Source organism: Bubalus kerabau, chromosome 19 (assembly GCF_029407905.1).
Source record: "Bubalus kerabau isolate K-KA32 ecotype Philippines breed swamp buffalo chromosome 19, PCC_UOA_SB_1v2, whole genome shotgun sequence".
NCBI lineage: Eukaryota > Metazoa > Chordata > Mammalia > Artiodactyla > Bovidae > Bubalus > Bubalus kerabau.
In genome coordinates, this window is record NC_073642.1 from 37225001 (window position 1) to 37249353 (window position 24353).

Genomic DNA, 24353 nt, shown 5'->3' on the forward strand with positions numbered 1-24353 from the left:
CCTGCTGTGCTGTTGGGAACTATAATCTTTACCTGTAATTAAAAAAAATACGTATAAATAATACTTCTGTTTTGCGCACATACATTATATTACTTTGCTATCCTACAAAAAGTAAAATAGTAAACTGAAAATTAGTTTAAACATAATTTATGAAAGATAGAAATACCACAATTTCTAAAGTGACCAATATCATATTGTAATACAGTTATTTTGTGAACCTAGGATTTTCAAAGGAAAAGGCAATTTTCAGTTTTAAATTATTAAACAAAAATTTTCCTTGACTGTGAATTTTGCAGAAGTTATCAAAAAGAGGAAATCATATGTCATCAATGGTAACATTTTTATATAACTCCAAAATCAAAATGCTGTTCATGATTCACCTACTTGGCTTCAAGAATATCTTTGCTCTAAAACATATAAAAACGAAGAGCACAGGATTATAAACCAAAGTTAGTAAAGATAAAAGTAGGACAGTTCTACCTTGAGTCCCTTTAAAACATTAATTTCATGTTCCTCGTAATTTTTGTGTTGTTCAATACCTTACTTCATGACTAATATTTTCAGAGATGAAGGGCAACATATTTAGGTAGTATTTTAGTTTTACAACTAAACTGATACCAACCTGTAACCTTAACAATAACTCAAAACAATTAGTAATATAAAGAAATTCAGTAGCTTTTAAGTAGGTTAGGGGCTATTTGAGAGTAATATTACATCTATCTAAATTTGTAAAATGACTATTTTGATTAGGTAGATAATTCTCTTTTTGGCAGCAATAGCTACATTTTTAAAAATAGACCTTACAACCATATTGCCAAAGATTAATTAAAAATTACTGCAGTCACATGAATAGTCACAATGATTCACTGTGACCATACGAAGTATAGGCACTTTAGCTAATGTGAACCGAAACATCCAGCCACAAAACTCAGCATGTTTTAAATTATTTGATCATAATCGAATACTATTATAAGATGTATAAAACCAGGATGGTATTTTCCATAACCCTTTCTTTCAATTAAAATGTAGATATTAACATTTAAAATTATATTTTGGTAGCACAAAAATACATATGGCACTTTTTATGATTCACCAGGAGATAAGAATTGTGAATGTTCTATCACTGACAAAACACCGAAGTAACTGCTTTCCCTGTCCCAGACATTTAAATGGGCAGAAATTTCAGCAGAAATTTAGTTGAGATACTTTATGAGATATCTCATTAGTTAATTTTTAGCAAGTATTGCCATGCTATCTTTAAAACACAGACTTGGGTAAGAATTAAAAAAAAAAAAAATAAAGCCATGCATTTTTAGGAAGATAGCAAGCAATCAAAGTATAAACTCAAATTCTAGAATAGGTTACCCCATTAATATATTTACACATATTATATACACATATCCCACACAACTTTTCTTCCCACATGTATAAATTAAAGTCACAGTAGAATTTTGTTTCATTACAATTTGTCTATATATAATCATATCATTTTACTGAAAAAAATTAAATTTTCTAGAAACATTTCTTTGGAATGTCAAATATATTTCTCTTGTTCCCCTGATTAAGTTCATTCATATTCAAGAAGTCGACTGAGAGACAATTTTTTTTAACGAGTTAATTTGTTTTTTGTTCTCAGACTTTCTGGTAGAAAATTATTTGTCTGAAATATTGAAATATGTTAAAGTAATACAATTAATTAGAAAGTTAAACCATGAATACATCTTACATCACTTAAGATGAGTTAGAATCATCCTTATAGTTTATTCTGTGCACATAAAATATTAAGAAAATTTACTTTTAAGGATTTACAAATCTGAATGTTAAATATGCTTATATTTTATAAATCATGATTTCTTTTCAAAATTAGAAAATTTTTTGCAATAAAATATTGCTGAAAACACATATACTGACAAACTGAGGTGTTTTAACGCAATCTTTTATGAAGAAAAACATATTAATCAACTAAGACTTTCAAAAGTGCTATTTTAAAATTTAATACCACTATTGTTTTACTCAGTGTAATGACTGCCTGCATGATTATAACCCAGGAAGAGACTAATAGCACATGAAAGGTTAATGGAAGCTATCCTACAGACTGTCAGTAAAAAGTAATGACACATATAATTTTACAACATCCACTCTAAAATAAGCTTCTATAAGTTGTGTGAAGATTTTGTTAATTTCTACCACACTGCACACCAGTTACTGCAGCTATAACTTTTTTTTTTTAACTCTAGGATTAATTGATTAGTTCTGTCTTTCTAGAAGAACTTGCAAATGTGTACCCAATACTTACGTTACTTATACAAGCATATTACCTCATCCTTCCTTTAAAATTTTTCCCTTTAATCATTTTTTTCCTTTTAAATATTCAAAAATACTAAAATAATGTATTTTTCAGAAATAGTATGTCAACTTTTGATAAAAATAAACATCTTCCAAAAAAATATATCTTTGTAAATTGAAGAATTACACCACATCATTTATCCTTATTCTAAAGATGTCTTTATGTAGTAAGTACATTTTCTGGATTTTAGTTTAAATTATTAATGTTTGACATAATCTTAAATAAATACTGTCAGCCATATTTGTTATTTTATCAAATACTGATGCAGCTTCCAAATTTTGCTGGTATAACTGATACAACTGATTTTCGTCTACATGTAACTAAAGGTGTGTATGAACAGAAGACAGTAGTGATTGCATATTAATATTTATAATGTAGCATTTATTAACTTTAGATAGTTATAATTTTGCTTACAATGAATGATTTTAGAAATATAAAATTAAAGAAAATATAAATATAAGTTTATATTAAACTCCAAATTTAATAAAAGTAAATAACTTTGTAGCCTAGCCAATGAATATGACTCAACTTTTATTTTTGACATGACATGAAAAACCTCTATTTTTTCCCTGAAAAATTAAAAGAATACATTCATATTTATTTGCACATTTAGTATTAATCTAAAATTGACAGACAGGAAAGAGACTCTCTGAAAGGGACAAGTTGAGACAAAAAGAAAAACTAATTCATTTGCATTAATATAGTATCTCAGAGATAATAGTGTTCTTTTTTTTTTTTGAGAATTGTGTTCTGTTTCCATTTTATGTGCCAGATTAGAGCCATAAAGAAGTAAACCACAAGTGTGGAAGCTTGAAGATGGTGAGCAACTGAAAAATGGGTAGGGGATGAGAAAAGTAGTGTCAAGAATTATGTGAGGCAGCCTACGTGCTTACTTCTTGGACATGGAAATACAACATTTACCTAAAGGAAAATCTGTGTATTGACAGTGTTTACATCCCAAAAGAGAGGACAAATAGTTGATTTTAATTGTATCTATGACTTCATTTTCATTGATGCATTCTGTTATCACACTGACATATACATTCTTATTTCTAAAGAACTGAAAGAAAAAAAAAGTTGTATCTTAGCATAAAATTATTTGGTGTAATGAGTATCAGCCATATCATATATATTCCTGACATTTGCAAATCAGTTTTCCCTTCAGAAATATGACCTATAGTTGCTACCATCCACCCAATCTTTTGTAGAAAGCTTATTAAGTGACCCAGGCCCCGTGTTGGGAGCTAAAGGATATATATACTGTTTCTGCCTTTACGTAACTCTCAAATCAGTTACAGAAAATAGATGTGTAAATGTATCAGTGCTGTCAAGTCCTAAAGTGTGGGTACAAAAATATGTAAAGGGTACAAAGGAGACAGCATAACTGGAAGAAAAAGGGGTAAGAAAATCTTTGAGAGATGATCATATTTCATTTTAGTAGTATTAGTATTGTATTCTTTACTACGTATTCCCTGTCAGGTTGCTGTTATCTCCGTGTCAGAGAGAGTTCCTGTTCAAACCTAAACCTGTCTTAGTAGTGATGATCTGCTTAAATAATGGTACTACTTTTAAAAAAAAAGATTTGTATTTAAATTTTCCTTATTCTTAGATTACAACTGTTATATCAAAGAAACATGAGAAAAGATTAACAATATAATTATACCAATTCCTTGTTTTCAGAAAAACAAGGAATACAGTGACTGTTTATTTGCAACCATAAAAGAAGAACCTCTATGGGAATGCTATGAAAAAGTTAAAAATACCAAATAGGTAGGCTTAAAATTGACATTTTTCTAATTAAAAATAAGCATTAAGAAAAACACATTTACTCCTTTGCCAAATAAGAACTCCAACTCATTATGGTCTTAAAAAAAGAATGAGAGTGTCTGTAGGCATCATATTTCTTATGGAAGGAAAATTACTGAATTATTTCATAAAGCCATACCTTAAAAATGCAAAACAAGTTCAAGTATAGTTTAAGATAGCCCAATTAATAGTATGAACTATTTTATTTAGGGCTTCCATGTTTTATGCTACATATGTACTGCTTTACTTTTTTTATAGCAATTCCTATCAATGGTGGTTATCTATTACCCAATGATTCAGTCAGCTGACATATCTTTTGACAAGAGACTCCACTTTGCCTTCAGAAAATATTCTCTCATTCTGAGTACCGGTACTTTAGGTAAGGCTGACCACCTTCCAATGCCTTTAGAAGTGGAAACATGACCTAAGCCTGCATATCACACTTCCCACACCTCTTAGCAGGTACTGATTTGGGACTGAGCACGTGACACAGGATGGTCCAGTAAGAGCCTTAAGAATCTGCAAAATTGTTGGGATGGAAATAACCGTGTGATCTAGTAGAACACAAGCTCGATGTTACTAGTGCTATCTTGTCAATATATGGAAGGAGGAAGAAGCTGTCTGAAAATAAAGTTAACTTAGATAAAAAGAGACTTGAGGAATGGAAAGAGAGAGGTTTCTGATAGCATTTTGGCATCTGAATCTAACCATGTTTAAAGCCAGCACGGAATCAATATAACCCCACCTTTTTTGTTTTGTTTTGTTACATCACTTTGAATTAGATTTCAATAATTTGTAATCAATAAAATATTACCTTTGAAAATGTGTTCTTGTTATATCATGTAGTATTTGCCTTTCCAAAAAAAAAAAAAAAATACTGACATTTTATTGTATCTCTTGATGTTCTAAAAGCCAAGATGTCTTAACTCTGGTAAAGAGAAAGGAGTGTATTAACTAGTATTCTTTTCCTGAGATACACCCTGCATGATCTAAGAGGATAAATCTCCATTTGCCTAGGGTATTACCCTGTGGGCTACTAAGACACCACTTATTAGTGACCATTAAAGATACATGTATCACTTGGGCAGATCCACACTGAACTGCCAAGCAGAGTAACTTGCAAAAAGTGTATTTTTCTTTTGATTATAGATTTTATATAAATAACTGCCTTTCTAAAAAGTACTGCTTTGACAAAAAATGTATGACATAGAAAAAGAATGTCTTTTTCTTCCAAAAAGAATAAAAAAGCAGCTCTTCCAACTCTCTACTAGTCTGTTTAATCTACTTACTTTTGATAACCAAATTCAAGGCAGTACCATTTTTCACAAGCATGTCTCAGTATCTATCATAAAACACCATGCTGTGTCTTTTCTCATATATCCTTACCCCCCACCTACTGCCAACACCAGGTTTTAAACCTGGAAGCCATCTGTGCCTTCTCTTGCTCCCTAGATCTCTACATCCTGTTATGCACTGTTGATTTTTCTCCCCTGTACGGTTCTTGCCAGTCCTACTGTTTAGCCTATCTAAAGTAACGTGTGGTGTAATAAGAAGAATCTAGAATTGGTAGTTAGGACATATGGACCCTCACCCTGGCTCTGCTGTGTGACCTTTGTCAAATCACTTCAGTTTTGTCATCGATAAAAATCAAAGACTGTAGGTGTTTTTATTTTAGCTTTATTAAAAAACTACTCAATAGCCTTCAGTGATTTCACTCCAGTTACCCACTAAATTATCCAGATTCCTCATGTAGACTTTCCAAATTCTCCATACCTTGTCGCCAACTTGTCTTTCCAGTTTAATTTCTATGACTAGTATCCTATGCTGAAGCCAAACTTTACCTGCTAGTTCTTGAATATACTCTATATTAGGTGTTTTTCTAGGTCTCTGCCTTTGTATATTCATTTGTTCCAAATGACTAAAATGTTACCTGTATTCCCCACACTGTTCTTCCCCTTAGACTCACCTATTTTAACTTTGTGAAATCTTAGGTTTTCCAACAGCAGCTCAAATGCAATGAAAATAAATAGATATATATGTAAGAACTAAATAAACTATTTGAAAGATGGCCATGCAGCAGAGAGAAAGAGAAAGAGTGAGTGAGTGAGTGTGTGTGTGTGTGTGTGTGTGTGCGCGTGTGTAACATATGATACTGGGTTCTTACCAAAAAAAAAAAATAATAACTTTATCATCTCTAAAATGTAAAATTCAAATTATGTTATAACCATACTGAAATCTACGAAAGATAAATGTACAGATGTTTTAATCTTATAAAATTATTGAAATCAGTAACATATTTGCTATTTAAAAATCCAATAAAATTAAATTAAATATGTACTCTATGCCTTTTTATAATTTTTCATTTATTTATTATTTTTTCATATGTTATTTTGTAACTTCTTACTCATTAAGCTTGTGGCTAGGCTTCTTCAACCATAAAAAAATGTTGTCAGGTTGGTTCTAAAAGTCTAGAATACAAACATTTCAGTGTTTACTTGACTAAGTGATAAACTGGATCAATTAATAAGATGACTCAATCACAGTGTCTACTTCTCCTGACTCATAATCACAATTCCTAACTGGTATAATTACCTCCCACATCTTGCCTTACTTCAAGCAACTGCATTTTTACCTTAAAATAATTGACTTTTAAAAGCTTTGTGGAAACTGTACTTTCATTTTATATCTTCTTCCAAAGGGCCATACTTTACTTTCCCCTCTGGCTGTAAGATACGGTAGAGGATGACAGACAGCATACCTCTTTTTTGTGTCTCTTTGAGATAAGACAGAAAATGAATGATAATCACCACAAAATTTCTTAAGGCAAACAAAGTTTAACTGAACAATTTTTTAAAATTTAATACATTTTTTTTTTTGCTTTTTCAACTGAAGAATTATTCCAAGTCCCCCCCCCCCCTCCTTTTGGTGACCGCTGCATGTTTTAAAAATACATACTATAATTTCAGAGAGGGATATACTTAGGAATAAGAAAAACAGGAGAAATATATTCTTTATGGGTTAAGAAAAAAATAAAAGATAGCCCTTGGAACTATGTCTGTTATGTTGAGGGGATAAGCACTCTAGATATATCAAAAAAAGACTACTACTAGAGGTCAAGTGATGATGAAGAAAACATGAGGGTTGTGAATGATAAACTATTATAGAGCAGCTTATTATTTCTAAATGAAAATAATTTGGGGTTTGTCTTCTTATTGCTTACCAAACCAGATTTTACTAAATTGAGGTTAAATTTCTGGAAATCTCATTTGCCATCACCATCCACGTGTCAAATTATTAAAAAGCTCTTTGAAACTATTAGTTTCAAACCTTCTCTTTTTAGCTCAGCTATTTCAGGGTATATATAATAAGTTCAGAGTTCTTAACTCTGATTAATGAAATATATACTTGGGCTTTTAATATGAAAACAAGTATTTTAAACTTGATATTTTAGAGGTTATAACAATAAACTAAAAAAATGAAAAACAGCTATGAACATGAAAGTAGGGGCTGTGTTTACTGAAGCAGATGATGGAAAGGTGTGAAAGATAAGACAGAATCAAAAATTCTATTTTGGATATATCAAATTTGAAATGTGCCACCCATAAGAACATGCCAAGTAGGTGACTGGTTGTGGGTTTGAGAGTTAACATAGCAATAGTATTTAAAGCCAGAGAAATGGACAAGGTAATCTAGTGGAAGGCAAAAGTGAACAGATAATTCATTAAACAGTGAACAGCAAAGGACTGTGCAGGACAAGAAAATATTTAACATCTAAAATAATCAAAGAAATTCCACAAAACAGCAAAATTAATCACATAAAAAGGCAAACTAAATGAAAATAAGGGACAGCCTTAACTATCTTAATCTCTTTCTTTTAACCTCTTTTCTGTGGCAATATATTTTGGAAATCACCTTATGTAACACATTACATTATAAAATGAGCATAATCTTTAACTTAGTTTCTCTCTTTCTGTGATCTATCTGGGAAATAATCCCAAACATGGAAAATGTCATATACACAGAACAGTATAAGACACCATATGAAACTACAAAATAATGTGGAAAATATCTATGCACAATTAAAAAAAATATATAAATGTATATGTAGAATTTGAGTTAAACAGTGTAAAATTATACACAGATAAAACTGAATAAAATAATAGAGGCTGGGTTTCAGATGAGCTTTTTTTCTTACCGTATAAAAACTTGTCTTATTTAAAAAGTTTTTAAAAGCACTATAACAAAAGGAAATCGAAAAATTATCCCCAAATTAGGCTACTGAATAAACAAGTCCTGCAAAAGCAGAATGAACAAGTCATTTAAAATTAATTTAGTATATTTCCTATATTCATTGAATAATTATTTACTGAATTCTAGGTACTGTTCCTGGAGATACAGAGTTAAACAGAAAGCATAAGATCTCGCTTTCACGAAGCTTCCAGACATGTGGCATAATAAATACTAATAAACATTTAAATGTGTATTATAAAATGAGCTGGCAGAAAAACAGATTTAAAAAATACCTAAAAATTTTTTTGTTTTTATTTTATTTTTGACCATGCCACCTGGCATGTGGGATCTTTGTTCCCCAATCAGGGATTGAACCTGTGTCCTCTTCACTGGAAGCATGGAATCGTAAGTACTTGATGGCCAGGGAAGTCCCAGAAAATATGTGTAAAATTTTAAAACAAGAAAATGTAAAATCATAGTTTTAAATAAGAATGTAATTATGCTAAATGCCTGTTTAGGAAAACCACTAAAGTTAATCTAGATATATAAAGCCATTTAAAATTCTGAGTATGGGTTGACTCAATACTCTATAATGTAAGCAAACTAATCTGATAAGATATTATTGGAAGTAAATGGTGAACTATGTTTAAAAACTGATCTCTATTTAAACTTAGGTAACTGTGGTAGCTAATTACTAAGAAAACTTTCACAATTTGGATTATTTTGCTTTTACAAATTTTTGATTAAGCCATTTTCACCATTAAAATTAAGTATTATTAATTAATGATAGGTTGATATGCCATATTTTTAACATGATTTAAAATATTATTGAAATCAAATTACAGTTACTTGTAGGTATTTTATATTTACTAATCAAGCTAATTCAACATTTCTTATATTTTAATTTCACCAAGAGTTTTTCTGAAGGCAATATATGCTTTTTAAAAAATTATAGGTGTCTACATTTCAGTATCTTATTAGTAAAGGGACATTGTTAACTTACTATCACAAATGACTGTCATTGAGAAATGAAAATGTCCTGAATTATTCTCATTATATTAATACTTGGAATATGAAAACATATACCAACTAATAAATGAAAAGCTACAGAAGAATGTCTGCCATTTAAATAAACATATTACTAGTCATAGAACTAAATTCTTTTCCTATGGATGGATTGAAGCAATTCACTTCTAAAATGTTAATGAAACACTAATAAAAATACTTTTATAACTCTTATTTGGCTAAAAGCCTTGTAACGAAACAAACCATTTGTATTTTCAAAAATATTTTTAAAATGTAACTGAAGGACTGTATCACCTAATGGAAGGAAAAAAAAAAAAAAAAGCTAAACTAAAGACCAATAAAATAAATTATGAGGTATTAGGTTCAGAAGATGAAAAAGATCAACTGGAATATTCCCAAATCAAAGATTAAAAAATTAGAAATAAAAATGAGAAACAAATTTTTATCCACATTGAACAGATTATCAAACTCTGGCAAAACTACTTTTATCTAAGAGAATATGCAAAAATATTCCTACTTCTAATCATTTTTTAAATAAAACTAAAATGTTGAAAATGTTGATAACTACCCAATTTTCCTATTTTGTGTATTTTCTATTTTATATGGCTTTAATTGAAAGACAAAAAAGTCTGCTGAAGACTAGTGCACATTCTGGAGTAATGAAGCATTAAGTGCTTTGGTTATATAAAGACACATATAATGTTCTGTCTTGAGAACACAGCATCTGCAAGAACTACCAGAGATATGACTTTAAGGAGAATGCTGACGAAACCAACAAACCACCTTTACCTACTAGGTAGCAGTCGAGAAAAACAAAGAATGTTGCCTATCTGCCTACTTAGCAGCTAATACTAGACAAGGCACTCTGTATGTTTATCAGTGCCCACACCACATATAGGATGTAAAATAAAGTACATTTCACATTTCATTAACTCTTTTCCCCTTGGAGTGTACCATTTTCTTCAATCTGAAAACTTCAAAAGCCCTAGGCTTTCCATAAATACAAGTACATCTTCATAAGAAATGAACCTTTAGAAGGGACTTTGGAAGGTCACATAACCTGGTATTCACTAAAAGATATGTTATAATTCTAACCTGAAAATATTAATGGTGTGCTGTTTCCAGCAGAAATTCTTAACTTGCTCTCAGAAAGATCCCCTGATGCCCATCACTGGCTGTGAAGGGCACATCATCTACAGCACGGTACGCTAACGAAGCCAGACGTTTGCAGTGGAACAGGTATGGTTAGGAAGTGCTCATTTAGCCTTTTACCATTATTTTTGGCAAAAATATTGCTAAACAATCTTCGAAAATAGTAACATAATCTGCATATATAAAGATCTCCAAGGTTAGAAAAACTCTAACTGAATTTGGCAATAGTCAAAAAACTATGACTATCTGAAAAGACAATTATCCTTTGTATAATATTTCTTCATAGATTTAAATTGTAATTACTAGTAAACCTCTACTGTTCTCAGTGATAAAACTAACACTTACCCCTCAATTTCTATACAAGTATGTTTTTATTTAATGTTTATCAAATAATATTTGAAGTGTTATTTCATAAAAAAGTCTTTGTAAAGGGAAAGTGCTATGTAATACACAATTATGTAATTATCATTTTTAATAAACTACTGTGCATTTTCATATGGTAAATGGTGTTACCCAAATAAAGACTCCAGGAAATGTTTTACTAACTGTTCAAATACAGATGCATAATCTCATCCTAGATTTATTAAATAAGAATCTCTATTGGTAATTTAGATGAGGCTAGAATTGAGACCTTTTGCTATATTAACAAAGAATAAATAAAAATATTACAAATATTACATAATCATTTAATTTGGCATAACTATGAAACAACTGCCATTTCCTTCGCCACTTAAGTGTGTCTCTTCTAGTCCTGAAGCCTCTCTTGTGACCCTTCTTGAAACTCCTCAAAAAGCATCTGACAACTAGGAAACGAAAGGGCCAAGTAGTCCAAATATATCTAATATCAAAGATGGTCCACTCTTTCTCAATCTTTTGGAGAGTTCCCACTTTAGATTCCTTAAAGCATTACATAACATTGTAACTGAAGCCATTATTTTTTTCCATCTTGTTTTACTTTCCCTTAGTTAGCATTTTGAAACCAAAGCAGAAATATAAAAACTTAATAATGTTCATATTCCTTGTCATCATCTGGATACGCAAACACAAGATATTTTTTGACTATTAAAAAGAAGGCCATATGTTTCTTAGCAACTTAATTATCTTCAGTTAATATTATGAACACTATCCTAGGCCAATTTATGTGGCTCTAATTCATTATTTTTAATAGTGTTACCACATAATAGTCTATAATACCATATTTACTTAGCCACTTTCCTGCTAAAGGTCAGATGGTTTTCCAACTTTTGCTACAATATACATCTTTGTCTCTATATTTCCATGTATTGGTGCATTAAATTTTACTGGGTAGATGCTCAAAAGCTGTAATGATATAGCATTTCTTACATCAACACTGTAAGAGAATGATTATTCCCTATATCCTTGACCACACTTTTAATTTATACACACACACACGTAGGCCCACATAGAGATTAATTTTTGTGTTCCTGATTTATGTGTATTACACATATGCATATAAAATTTTGTCTGTCTGGTGAAAAAATATAATCTTGTGAATGTTGACTGAAAATTTCCTGATACTTGGTAAGGTTAAATACACTTTCAGGTGTTTATTGGACATTTCCATTCCTCTTCTATAAACTGCCTTTTCGTAATCTTGACCTATTTTTTATCCTGGATTTTTATTTTATACTATCAATCTAGGGGCTCTCTTTATAGTAATTCATTGTCATATATGCTAAACATATTTTTTCAAGAATGCTGTCACCTTTTGCTTGTTAATGGTGTATTCCACTATATAAAAATATAAAATATTTGTAAATTTGAATGTTTTAACCTATCCCTTTATGTCTCATATTTCCTTCTTGCTCTAGAAAGTCATCCTCAACTTTATTTCTCACACCATAATTTCATCACATAGTCTTACAGTTTCAATCTTGAATACATTAAGATCTATTTTTATATACTGGACAAGGTAGAGGTCAAATTTATTTTCTTTCAGGTGGATAGTCAAGTATGCCAGTACCATTTATCAAATAAAACATCCTTTTCTAAAATAAATAAAATGACACTTAAATGTTACTCTGGACCAAGCAGAGTTCTCAATGCTTCTCATGCACTGATTCACTCAAGAATCATGACAACCCTGTGAAGCAGGCACTGTTATTATTCATTTTACAAACACACAGCACATGGTGAAGTTAAGGATGTTTTCTCAAGTTAGAATATTAGGAAGCAGCAAAGATTTAATTTGAAGCTAGGAACTATGGCCTAAGAGTACGATTCTCTTAATCTCTAAATTATACTACCTTTCTTAAGGAATGATAGAATATAGTAAGTTCCCATATATAACTTAGGTCTATTTCTGACATCTGTTACATTTCATTGACCAATTATATTTGCTCGTGTTAATGCCAAATATGGTTTACTATTAGAGTTTTATAGTAAGTTTTAATACTGAGTGAAGTACTTAATCTCATGCACATTATTTTGGTAACTATTCTATTAACTGTCTCATGCTAAGTCTCAGGCATTTTTCATATGAATATTAAAATCATTTTGTCTTGCTTCACTTTCCCATAAAACCAGACAAAAAGGGAATATAAGGGAAATTGCAACAGATTTACATTTTACTTTAAAAGAATTAAGGTTTCTATGATATTAAATTTTCCCCTCCAAGGTTACTGTAAGTCTATCTATTTATTAAGGGAATGTTTGATGTTTTTATATGAAAACTCCATGTTCTACTAATATGGATTCAGTTTTGGTTCAATTTATTTCTAAGAATTATTGGAGATTTTGAAATGAAATGATACTCTATGTTGAACCATAAGGAACTGCACTCAAATATCAGCAATTTTATAAGGCTCATCCTAATAGCTCTGAGTACATAAAATCTAATGTGTATAATAAAGTCAGTAAGTTCATTTAAAAAGAATATTTGAATTTCACTATTTTTCTAGGATTTTATTAAACATATTTCTAAAGAATACTATCATGATATGACATATAACACTGAAGGATATAAAGCTTAATTTTTACATTTTGTTGGAGAATTATGACATATTTGAGGTAAGAGCTTGACTGGTTTCCTCTGCAAAACAAACAAAAAAATATTTTTAAACTGCTCTGAGTACTGGTGAAGTGAAAAAGTTATCTAACAAAGAAGGCTATGTCCCTTTAACTTAATGTCGTTATACAATCAATAGTATTCCTTTTTCTGTTGGCTTACATTTTTAGAGAACTTGTGCGCAAGATTTCATTTGAAGAAAGGATTTTCAAAAATAAAAAATGAGTTTTAAAACCCATATAGACTATAAGCCTATTCTTCTTCTCAATAAATACTTATTGAGAATCTATTAATGTTCCAGGCTAGTGGCTCAGTGGAAAAGAACCCTCCTGCCAATGCAGAAGACCTGAGTTCAATCCCTGGTGAGGAAGATCCTCTGGAGGAGGAAATGGCAACCCACTCCAGTATTCTTGCCTGAAGAATCCCATGGATAGAGGAGCTTGGTGGGCTATAGTCCGTGGGGTCACAAAAGAGTTGGATATGACTTAGGGACTAAGGAACAAATGCTTCTGATATATCAAAGAGTAGAACAAAGACTATTGTTCTCATGTAACTTGATTTTCTAGGACAGTGAGGCTGACAATATATAATTTTTTTAATATGATGATAAGAAAACAGCCAACTGATTGGAAAAGACTCTGATGCTGGGAAAAAAGAGGGTGGCAGAGGATGAGATGGTTGGATGGCATTTCCGACTCAATGGACATGAACTTCGGTAAACTCTAGGAGATAGTGAGGGACAGGGAGACCTGGCATGCTGCAATCTACGGGGTTGCAAACTTAGTGACTGAACAACAGCAAGCAAAGCATGCAGTGTTCTGTGAGGCAAAAGAAAAAAAAAATACAGCAAGATAAAGGGAATCAGAAGTACTGGGAGAATGGGGAGGCCAAGTTGCAATATCAAATTGGGTGGCTGGATACATCCATCTCAAAAGGGTATTGAGAGGTGAGATTTTGACAAAGACTTGATGACTATGAAGATGTTAGCCAAGTAGATCTCTTTGAGATTGGAGAATTTCGTGTAGAGAGAGGCAAGAACTTGCCTAATGTCTGCAAGGCAACCCAAGCAGGTGGGTTTGCCTAGGGCAGAGTAAGGAGGCAACTGGTATGAAATGAAGTGAAAGTGATAATCTGGCAAGGATCTTATAAATTAATTAGATGTCATTTGGAGGATATTGGCTTTTGCTAAGTTCAATGGAAAACTATCACAGGTGTAAGCAGAGAAATTTTATAAGAAATCATTTGCTCAGTGGAGAACAGATTTTTGGGTGCAAAGGTAGAAAGCCTGGGAAATCTATATAGACACTACTGTAATAATTCAGGCTTGGGCTAGGGTAGCAGTAGATGTAATGAGAAGAGGTCAACATTCTATATGTATTTTAGTGATAGAGTCAACATCGTTTCTTATAGGAACTGGGTTTGGGGTATGAAAGAAAAGAGATGAGAATGAATCCAAGACTTGAGATCTGAGAAAACGGTGCATGGAATTGCTTCAATAGAGATTGTAAGGGCTATAGATAGAGCAGGTTTGGCATAGTTTGTGGACTTCTGAATTAAAGATGTCCATTAGATATGCCTGTGGAAGTGCTGAGTGGAAACTTGGATATAGTCTGTAGTTTCACTCTGATATGTGTATTAGAGATAAATATGAACCCTTGTTATGTGGGACCTGAATCTTTCACAATTTTAGAGGACATCTTTGTCCTCTACATTCAAAATTATAAACAAAATTAGGTAGAGGGCCTTGTAATAAGCCTGCGCAGGTGAGGAATCTTAAGGTTTAAGCTTCACTGCATGCTTGCTCAGTCGCTTCAGTCAAGTCCAACTCTTTGTGACCCCATGGACTGTACCCTGACAGGCTTCTCTGTCCATGGAATTCTCCAGGCAAGGACACTGGAGTGGGTTTCCATGCTCTCCTCCAGGGGATATTCCCAACCCAGGGATCGAACCTGGGTCTCTTGTGTCTTCTGTATTGCAGGCGGATTCTTTACCACTAAGCCACTGGGGTAGCCCTTAAGCTTCATTAGTTCATAGTAAACCTACTTCTCAATGAAAACATAAATTTTGCACATGTCAGAATATAAAAGCCAAGGTGGTATATGAGGAGGAAGAAAAGTATATATCCAGAAAGAGTTTCAAATATTAAGACCCACTTACTCCAACATTAAGAAGGATGATGGGAGGAACTAGCAAAGGATTTTGAGATGAAGCACATGGCATGATACAGGAGGAAAAAAAAGGGTGTGCAATAATATCCTGGAAGTCAAGTAATAAAAGTACATCAAGCAATGAAAGCACACAAAGGAAGCAAAAGTGACAAATAATAATAAATACTGTGGACAGACTAAGTTCCATGCAGATTGGCAACAGACAACAGAAATTAATGGTGGGGTCATCTCTGATGTCCTAGACAAACAGTTTTAGCAGAATTGTGGAGGAAAAAATCTGACAGGAATGGATTTAAGAAAAAAATGGGAAGACAAAAAATTGCAAAACAGAGAGTAAACACTTTTGTGAGTTTTGCTACAAAGTAGTGTAAGAAATAGAGCATTAGCTGGTGAGGGAAGTGAGATTAAAAGAAGTTTTGTTTTGTCTTTTAAGATGAGAGGAAAAAACAGATATATATATGCTGATGGGAATGTTATAGAGGTAAAAAACTTAACAGATGAGAGAGAGGGGAGAATTAGTGAAGAGATGACCTTGAATAAAGAAAAACTATTGAGCCTTTAATGCGCAACTGAAATTACTTGTTTTAAACAGAAGCAGGGAAAGTTGAGAGGTAGAATATGTGGGTACAGGTGAAGCTGTGATTTTGTGAAAGTTTTTATTGCTTCCATTTTTCTCAGTCAAGTAGGAAGTTAAGGTTATGAGCCTGGAGTGAGGATAGAGCAAGAGACCTCGGCGTGGCACAGACAATTCTTATATGGCTTCATGATCTCTACACCCTTGGTGTTATGCCTTGTATAGTTCCCTCCATTTAAGCATGAGGAGAAATTGTGACCTGATTCTAACCTACAGGATATGGCAAAGGGATGGAATGTCACTACTCTGATTAAATTTTACTGTATGGTAAATGAGAAAGTAATTCTTATGTTTAGGTTCAATAAGACTTCATTATGCTAACATATAATGGGGAGAGATTTTCCAGCTGTCTGCAAGAAGCAAAAAGCCACACTGTGAAATGCCAGTAGAGAGGGTCACACAGCAAGAGACCTGGGTAGCCTCTAGACTCTGAGATCTTCCTCTTGTCAACAGTCAACAAGAAGTTGGGGTCCCCAGTCATACAGCTACAAAAAACTGAATGTTGTCATCAACCTACAAGAACTTAAAATCAGATTAGTCTTCAGTCAGGCCTCCAGATGAAAATAAACCCCAGCTGATAGTTTTGATTGCTGGCTTTTGACTCTGAGCAGAGGACTCAGCTAACAGTGCCTTTGACTTCTGACCCATTGAAAACTGAGGTGATAAATGTGTGCAGTTTAAGCCAATAAATTTGTGGCAGTCAGTTACACACAAAAAAGTAATACAGGTGTTGAAATGAGACAAGGATTTATGAAACAGACATTCAGAGAGTAAAAAAGTGACTGGGCTTATGATTACCTGACAGAATTAGGGGGTCATTTGAGATCTGTGGTCATGAAACTAAGGTGGGACTAGTGACTTCCGTTTGTTTTTTCCTGTAACTACAGCAAGGGTTCTATATATGAGTTACCTACTTATTTGTTTTGTATATTTTGATATATAATTTCAAATTTATTATTACATAAATTCTATAAAGCACACGTTTCTGAAAAAATTCTTTTACTTTCCTTGAAATGTGAGAAGAATCCCAGGAAAGCTAACAATCATGAACCTAAAATTAAGACTGGAATTTAATTTTTGGCACCACTGACTGATAAACAAAACCATTTTGTTGAATCAAAGTGATTTAAAAATGTAGAAAGATAACTTATAATTGGTCAAATCCAACTGATTCTGTTTTTTATCTTTTTAAAGTTTAATCACATGATTAAGACTTTAATTTTATTTCTATCCATATATTTGCTTCTTAAAGTTCCAAAGTGTCAAACTTGCACGTGCAATACGCACAGACAAAAATGTGTAAGTTGTAAAAGTATTAGCCCTAACTTTCTTTCTTAATAGGGAAATAATAGAAATCTGATTTATAAGTTAGACAACAAGTAACTTTGTACTCTCACTTGAGAAGAAAACAACTACAGAGCATTTAAAGCTATCTTTAAAAGCTTACATACATGTTGATTATAGAAATATTTTAGTGTTGAAAATGCAGCAACATTAGTATCACAGAATCTTTCTTTAAAGATAAAACTCAGTTTAACTAAGCTGTTTTATGCTGTATTAGTTACCATCTTAAAGACTGGTAACTAATTAGTTATCTTTTTTTTTCATTATCATTTGAAAGAAATTTCAGAAAAAATAAGTAAACACAGCTTACACTTATAAGGTGAGTAGTACATTCTAGTGCCGTTCTAAATATAATGAATTTATTATCTCAATTTCACAGAAGGGGAACCTGAGGTCCAATTTACTCAGCAAACAGCAGAACAAAGATTTGATCATAGGCAGTTAGGCTCCAGTTAACTTTTAATCACCATTCTATAAGGCTTCTTATATGATAATCCTTCAGTTTTCCAGGGGAAATTATTACAGACTCATAACATTGTAGTCTGATCTGTGAAAACAGTCTGACTTGTGGAAATATGAAGGTAGGAAGGTAAAATTCAGTAGGTACTGAAGCATCATAGTCATTTTTAAAAGAACAGAAAAGATTTTTAAGCACTGGAAACTACAGATAAAACTTATTTTCAACATACTTTCTGTGCTTTTTATTTTGGGGTTTTCTAAATATTAATAGTCTCTTAGTTCCTTTTATTAGTTTGTAACACAAACCATTTAGTCTAAAGAAAACTCAATCACAACTCACTTAGCCATTATTGATGAAATAGCACAAACAGCTGTCTAAATTGCTTTATATTTGTTTATGAAAATTCACATGGAAAAAGTCTGCAGTGATTTTTTTAACAGCAGAGGATATCAGATTAGCTATAAGACATAAACAATAATTTTAACATAAAACTACAGACATACCTGCTAAATTGCTGGATAAGGTTAAAGTAAACATATCAGAAATGAAAGTCATATTATTATAGGTTTAAACTCTAATTTAAATATGGAGAGTTTAAGATGATCACATTAGAACCCATTTTTCTATCTTGGTTATTACTCTTACACATCTAAGTCAATTTTAGTGAATCTGAATTAATTAGGACTATCCACAAGAAACAACTGTGAGCTATCTAAAGACTGAATGAACAACAAAAACCAATTTATCTTCTCTACTACAACATGCATAGAATCTACTGGGAAATACTGTAGGGAATGAAATAATTACAAACTATTAATAACATAAAGATGAAAGATAACTATAATTCCTTCAATGAATTTAAGGATTTTGTTTTGTTATTTTATATCTTGCCTGAAGTTATCCAGGAGGTATTATGCTTGTTTGCACAAGAACAGAAGAAAACAAAGTATAAACAAAATACTTTTAATAACTGATGACTGTGGGCAGAGTATAAAACCACACATGACTTTATTTTCCAAATTAGAAAAATATCTAGAGGTGGATGTGTTAACATATCTAGAGGGTAAAAATATTATATCAGTAAACTTAAAAAAATAAACTTTTTAATAAATCATTTTATAAAAATCATATTTCCACAAAATAAATACAAGAAAATACAAATCTAACTTTAAAGACAAAATTATTGTTGGTTTTTCTTCTAGATCCAGAAATTTTTACTTTTTATGTAAAATCATTTGTTTTTAATGAGTGTTGTACTCATTTGTCTTGTCTTTATTTGGAAGAGAATGAAGCAGAAGAGGAACACTAAATATATAAAGTCAGTTGTTTCACAATAGTTTTCTAATTCATATAATTAAAACTCATTAGAGAAAAAGTCTGAGTGAAAATGTATATACACTTTTCCAACTTCATGCATCAATAATACAAGCTTGCTTCTCACTTCATGTAGCACCATTACCTTTAAAGAAAAGAGATGGGTTTCATCACTAGAGATGTGTACTTTTTAAACCAATTTACTGGGGCTAAAATGTGAGCATTATCAAGGATTTTTGTTTGAAGGGAACGCTACTGCATAAAATAAAAATCAAGCTCCTACTACAAAATAACATTCTAAATGTTAGTTTTCCTTCTAGTTATTTAAAAAATTTTCCTGAGGTTGCAGAAGTATTAGAATCAGTAAATGAGCAAAATAATTCTGATAGCCATATCTTAGATCATATGCAAAAGCCACATTTAATATATTTAGCAAATATAGCTCAAAGTTAATTTATTAGTCAACTGCATGAAAAATATATTAAAAAGATAAGGCTTTATATTAGTAAAAATGTGGAAATATTAAAGAAAATAACATTTCTCACCTAAATGAAGCTCAATTCAGACAAAATGAAAATGTGTTTAATCATTTTAATAAATATATTTTCAACATTTCTCATGTTAAAGTACAGTAAGGCTCTGAATTACACAGAATATTTTAGATGATTTCCTTAAATGTGCCAAAAACAGCTACATTTTTGAAGAATGTCCTACAAATATTCAGTACCAAAACAATTATCAAGTCAAAACTAAGATATATTTTTCATTGCAAAGTTTGCAACTCCAGCAAAGAAAATGTATTATTAAATTTTAAGAAAGTACCATTTCTTGAGTTATTAAACAGCATTAAAATTATCACAAATACCAATTTCCAGTTACTCTTAGATTGCTAGAAATGTTTTTCATCAAAAGTTTTAAACTGTTACACAGTAAGGCATATCTGAAATAAAAAACAAAGAAAAATGCATTCACATTTAAAGATATACCTTTGCTCAATAACTCATATTTATACATTCATTTTTTTTACATATATGATATTCTTAACTTATATACCAGGAAGCCTAAGAAGAAACAATAAGGGAAATAATAAACACCAACTCAATAAATAAATAACCCTCAGAGCTCCATAAAGTCAAAATTTTAGGGGGAAAATCCAAAATTCTAGTAGTCTATCATCTGAGTCTATTTTTATTATCTAAAGCTAAAAATGCATATAAATTTTCAGGAATAACTGATATTTCTTTCTGAGGTTATTTGGAATCTGATCATGGTGCACAAATGTGAATGAACGAATACATCCTTAACCCACCAGTATCTTTTTCTCCAGTGTGCAGGCAATCACCCGTGAAAAGTATGGTGTAGATGACAGGATGATACTGTACCTGATTAGCTCTGGAGGTGGTCATGGGGTCAGATGGAGAGGACTTGGTGGTAGTTGGGGAAGATGGCAATGTCTGGGAATAAAGCAGTTCAGGAGCAAATCAACCTTTATAAGCCTTAAACTGATTATTTAAATAAAACAAAATAAAATAAAATGTAATATAACGAGAACAAAATCCTATGAACAAATTTTTCTCCTACTCATTTAAATTTAATGGAATTCAAGATCAATTAAATAATTAATGCATGTAAATACGCATGCATAAGCATGTAAAAATAAATTCATGACTTGAAATCATGATGGTGACTGATAAAAATTCACATGAGTATTAAAGGTATCCTGACCATATTCATGAATAGTAGTCTCTTTTCTTTCCCTTTTGTTTTCTTGGCGGAAAAGAGATCTCAAACAAAAATTCAATAAATTTAATGAGTAAAACTGAAAGTCATTTTCCTATCAATGAATACAGTCGGGGATTGAAAGAAGTGGTGAAATGAAGTTTACTTTGGCATAAAAGTATCCACCTACTTAATATGTTGAACATCACCAACAAGTTGATTCCACATGAATTTAGGGTTCCATACTTAAAAGCAATTAAATTTGCAGTTCTGAGTTCTTAATATCACATTATCTTCTAAAACATTAATTTTTAATAAATTTAGAGCCCGTCTGAAAATGTAAACATTAACCTCATATTAATAAACAAGTAACTAATAGCATTTTAACAAATTGCTGTAATATTTTTTATTATTTGTGCTAAATACTAAAAATTTGTATAGATGAGGTGTATAACATTTTGTAGCATTATCAGCCTGTGTTGAAAATAAGCACAAAAATATTAGGAATCAAATTTATTGTTCATTTTTAAACACATATACATACTATATATAAAACTATATACAAAACATGTCACATGAGACCATAATATTCTTAAGGTATTTTTAAAACTTTTGATGTCTAATAGAGTAACCTTAAAGTGTATGTAAGATGTTTTTATCTTTTTCAAAAGGTATACTTTCACTTGACAAAATGTATCATTTAAGTAGCACCCTCAGTAGATAAATAATATTTCTTAATATATGAATTGGGGTAGTTTTATAGTATGGACAAAATTCTATATTCACATTATGAGTTATATTAATATCTACCCTCAAAATTACTCAGACATGAGCAAAAGCATAACTTTAAAAGTTCAGCAGTGTCAGAACAAGCAGATAAAATTACTTAAGTCAGTCATATTTACACATTTAATATTTCATAAGTCCTAACTGGGATAGAAAAAAGTATTTAAGAGTAAAAGAAAGGATAAAAAATTTCACAGGCTCCTGCTTAATTCACTGCTCTCAAGCAACAAACTAAGACTGATTCTAATATTTGATCATGTTTTAAACAGTTCAGGAATTCTTGATTCTTCTTTAAAACCTTGAGGAAAACTAAACAATGCATAGACATACCAAGATTTTTGTTAAATCATATTTTAAAAGGGAAGAAGAGCTGCAAACCTCACGAGAAGAAAAAAAAAAACTTCAAATCCGTTGTTTTCTGTTTTTGCTATTTGTAATAAGTTCACTTTATAAAGTTATTTCTCCAGAGAGAATTTCACTAACAGTCATTAATAATTACCCTACTATTTTACTTTCCATGCAATACTATGCAGAAACATACGCTACTGACTTTGTAAATATTCTATGGACTATGAATTGAAGAGTAAATTTTCCCACCTCTGGTTACAACTGCTACTGTACAGATTTCCTGGGAGTAGTTAACATATATTTTAAAATATGTTCTTTATTAATCTCAGCATAATTATAAGATTGTTGACTAAAAAGATGCGAAATAAATCTAGAGGCCATCTACCCCAACACAGGTTAGAAGCTAAGTTCATTAATCTACAGAAGCATGAAGTATATGTGTTGGGCTCTTCTATTTTCATCAGAGTAAAATCAACTTGAAGGATCACAGGTTCATTATGACAGCCATCTTGCCCTAGACATGAATTCTCTTGAAATACTGCAAAGAAATACGTAGAAAAAGTAGTAATATCAAGTGACTCAGACTTTGTGATCACTAAAATCAATACTATCTTTTTTCAATTTATTTAATACTTTTCTTTTTACTTGGCATATATGTGAAACATTGGGCATGTATTAGTAACTCATGCAACTCATATTCATTGACATTGTCCTTAATAATTCTGAGCATGCTTCCTTCTCACAGGAATAAAAATAGTAATTTTAAACTTCTGGGACAATATTAATGTGTATAAAATCATTAAGGCTTTGGTTATTATAAATTATAATACATTAAAACTTTATATTTTAAATAAAACAGATGATAGTTAAGTTTGGGCTTTAAGGGATTAGATTTTGGAAATGTCACAATAGTTTCTAAATTTTTTTTTGTTTAAATTCTTAAAATTATAAACATGTAATGTGGTACTAAACATATGATTAGTTTTACAGTTATCTATTACTTATATAGATATTCTTAAACACAAAAAAATCTCCTTCCTTTACAAATTTAAGCTCTAGCAATGAAGAGAATCCAGAAAGTTTGCATTTTGGTTGATTCTTAAAAATACTAGTTGTAAAAATTGTTCTGATAAACAGATAAATGTAAATATATTAATGTCTGTAAAAGGTTCTAATAATTAGATTAAAAAACAGCTTTGAAAGTTGTTCTCAACCACACAAATACATCAGAAAAAGTCATAGAAATATTTTCATGTTCAATATGTTTATTTCTCTAATATTTTATAAACACGTTTATTCATCTTCATAATACAGACTTAAAATTTAAACGGTTTGAAGTTTAAAAAAATCCCTTAGTAAAATTTCTGATATACATCTTGAAGATATAACTACTGAATATCCATATAGCAACAATATATTAAAATGTGTTAAGTAATATTTATAATGGGTATATATAGCTAAGAACTCTTTCTAAGTAAAAGTGAAATCATTTCAGTCATGTCTGACTCTTTGCAACCTCATGGACTGTAGCCTGCCAGGCTCCTCCATCCATGGGATTTTCCAGGCAAGAATACTGCAGTGGGTTGCCATTTCCTTCTCCAGGGGATCTTCCCGACCCAGGGATCGAACCTGGGTCCCTGAATTGCAGGCAGACTTTACAGTCTGAGCCTCAAGGGAATCCCTTTTTAAAGTATTTATCAAGCGGTGATTACGAAGGGCACAGGCATTTTTTTAGCACGATTTTATCTTTCAAGTAGAAAAGTATAATATTTTAATTTATAGGACATGAATGTCTTTAAGAATTCTGCTTTAAATGCTGAAGGCTGAATTACTTATTACAAAAAATTTTGAAGTAGTTTATAATTTTAAAATAGTGGATCCTTTGGAATGTAAGTTTCTAAAATTCAAGATTTAATAAGTTATTTAATTAAATGTAGATTTTTCTAGGTTTTTGGGAATAAGAACTAAAAAGTGATTATACATTGTGAAAT

General features: G+C 31.2%; 1 protein-coding gene across 5 annotated transcripts in view; it reads right to left on the minus strand.

The window, feature by feature from the left end:
• NOVA1 (NOVA alternative splicing regulator 1) overlaps positions 1 to 24353 on the minus strand; it is a 172906-nt gene that overhangs the window by 5752 nt on the left and 142801 nt on the right. For all 5 annotated transcript variants that reach the window (XM_055556423.1, XM_055556424.1, XM_055556427.1 and 2 more), the window contains 2 exons: positions 20892 to 20963; positions 1 to 32 (listed from right to left, as the gene is read on the minus strand). The exon at positions 1 to 32 is cut by the window's left edge and continues 5752 nt beyond it. In XM_055556423.1, coding sequence (XP_055412398.1) covers positions 1 to 32; positions 20892 to 20963 — 104 coding nt within the window. The remainder of the gene's footprint in view (positions 33 to 20891; positions 20964 to 24353) is intronic.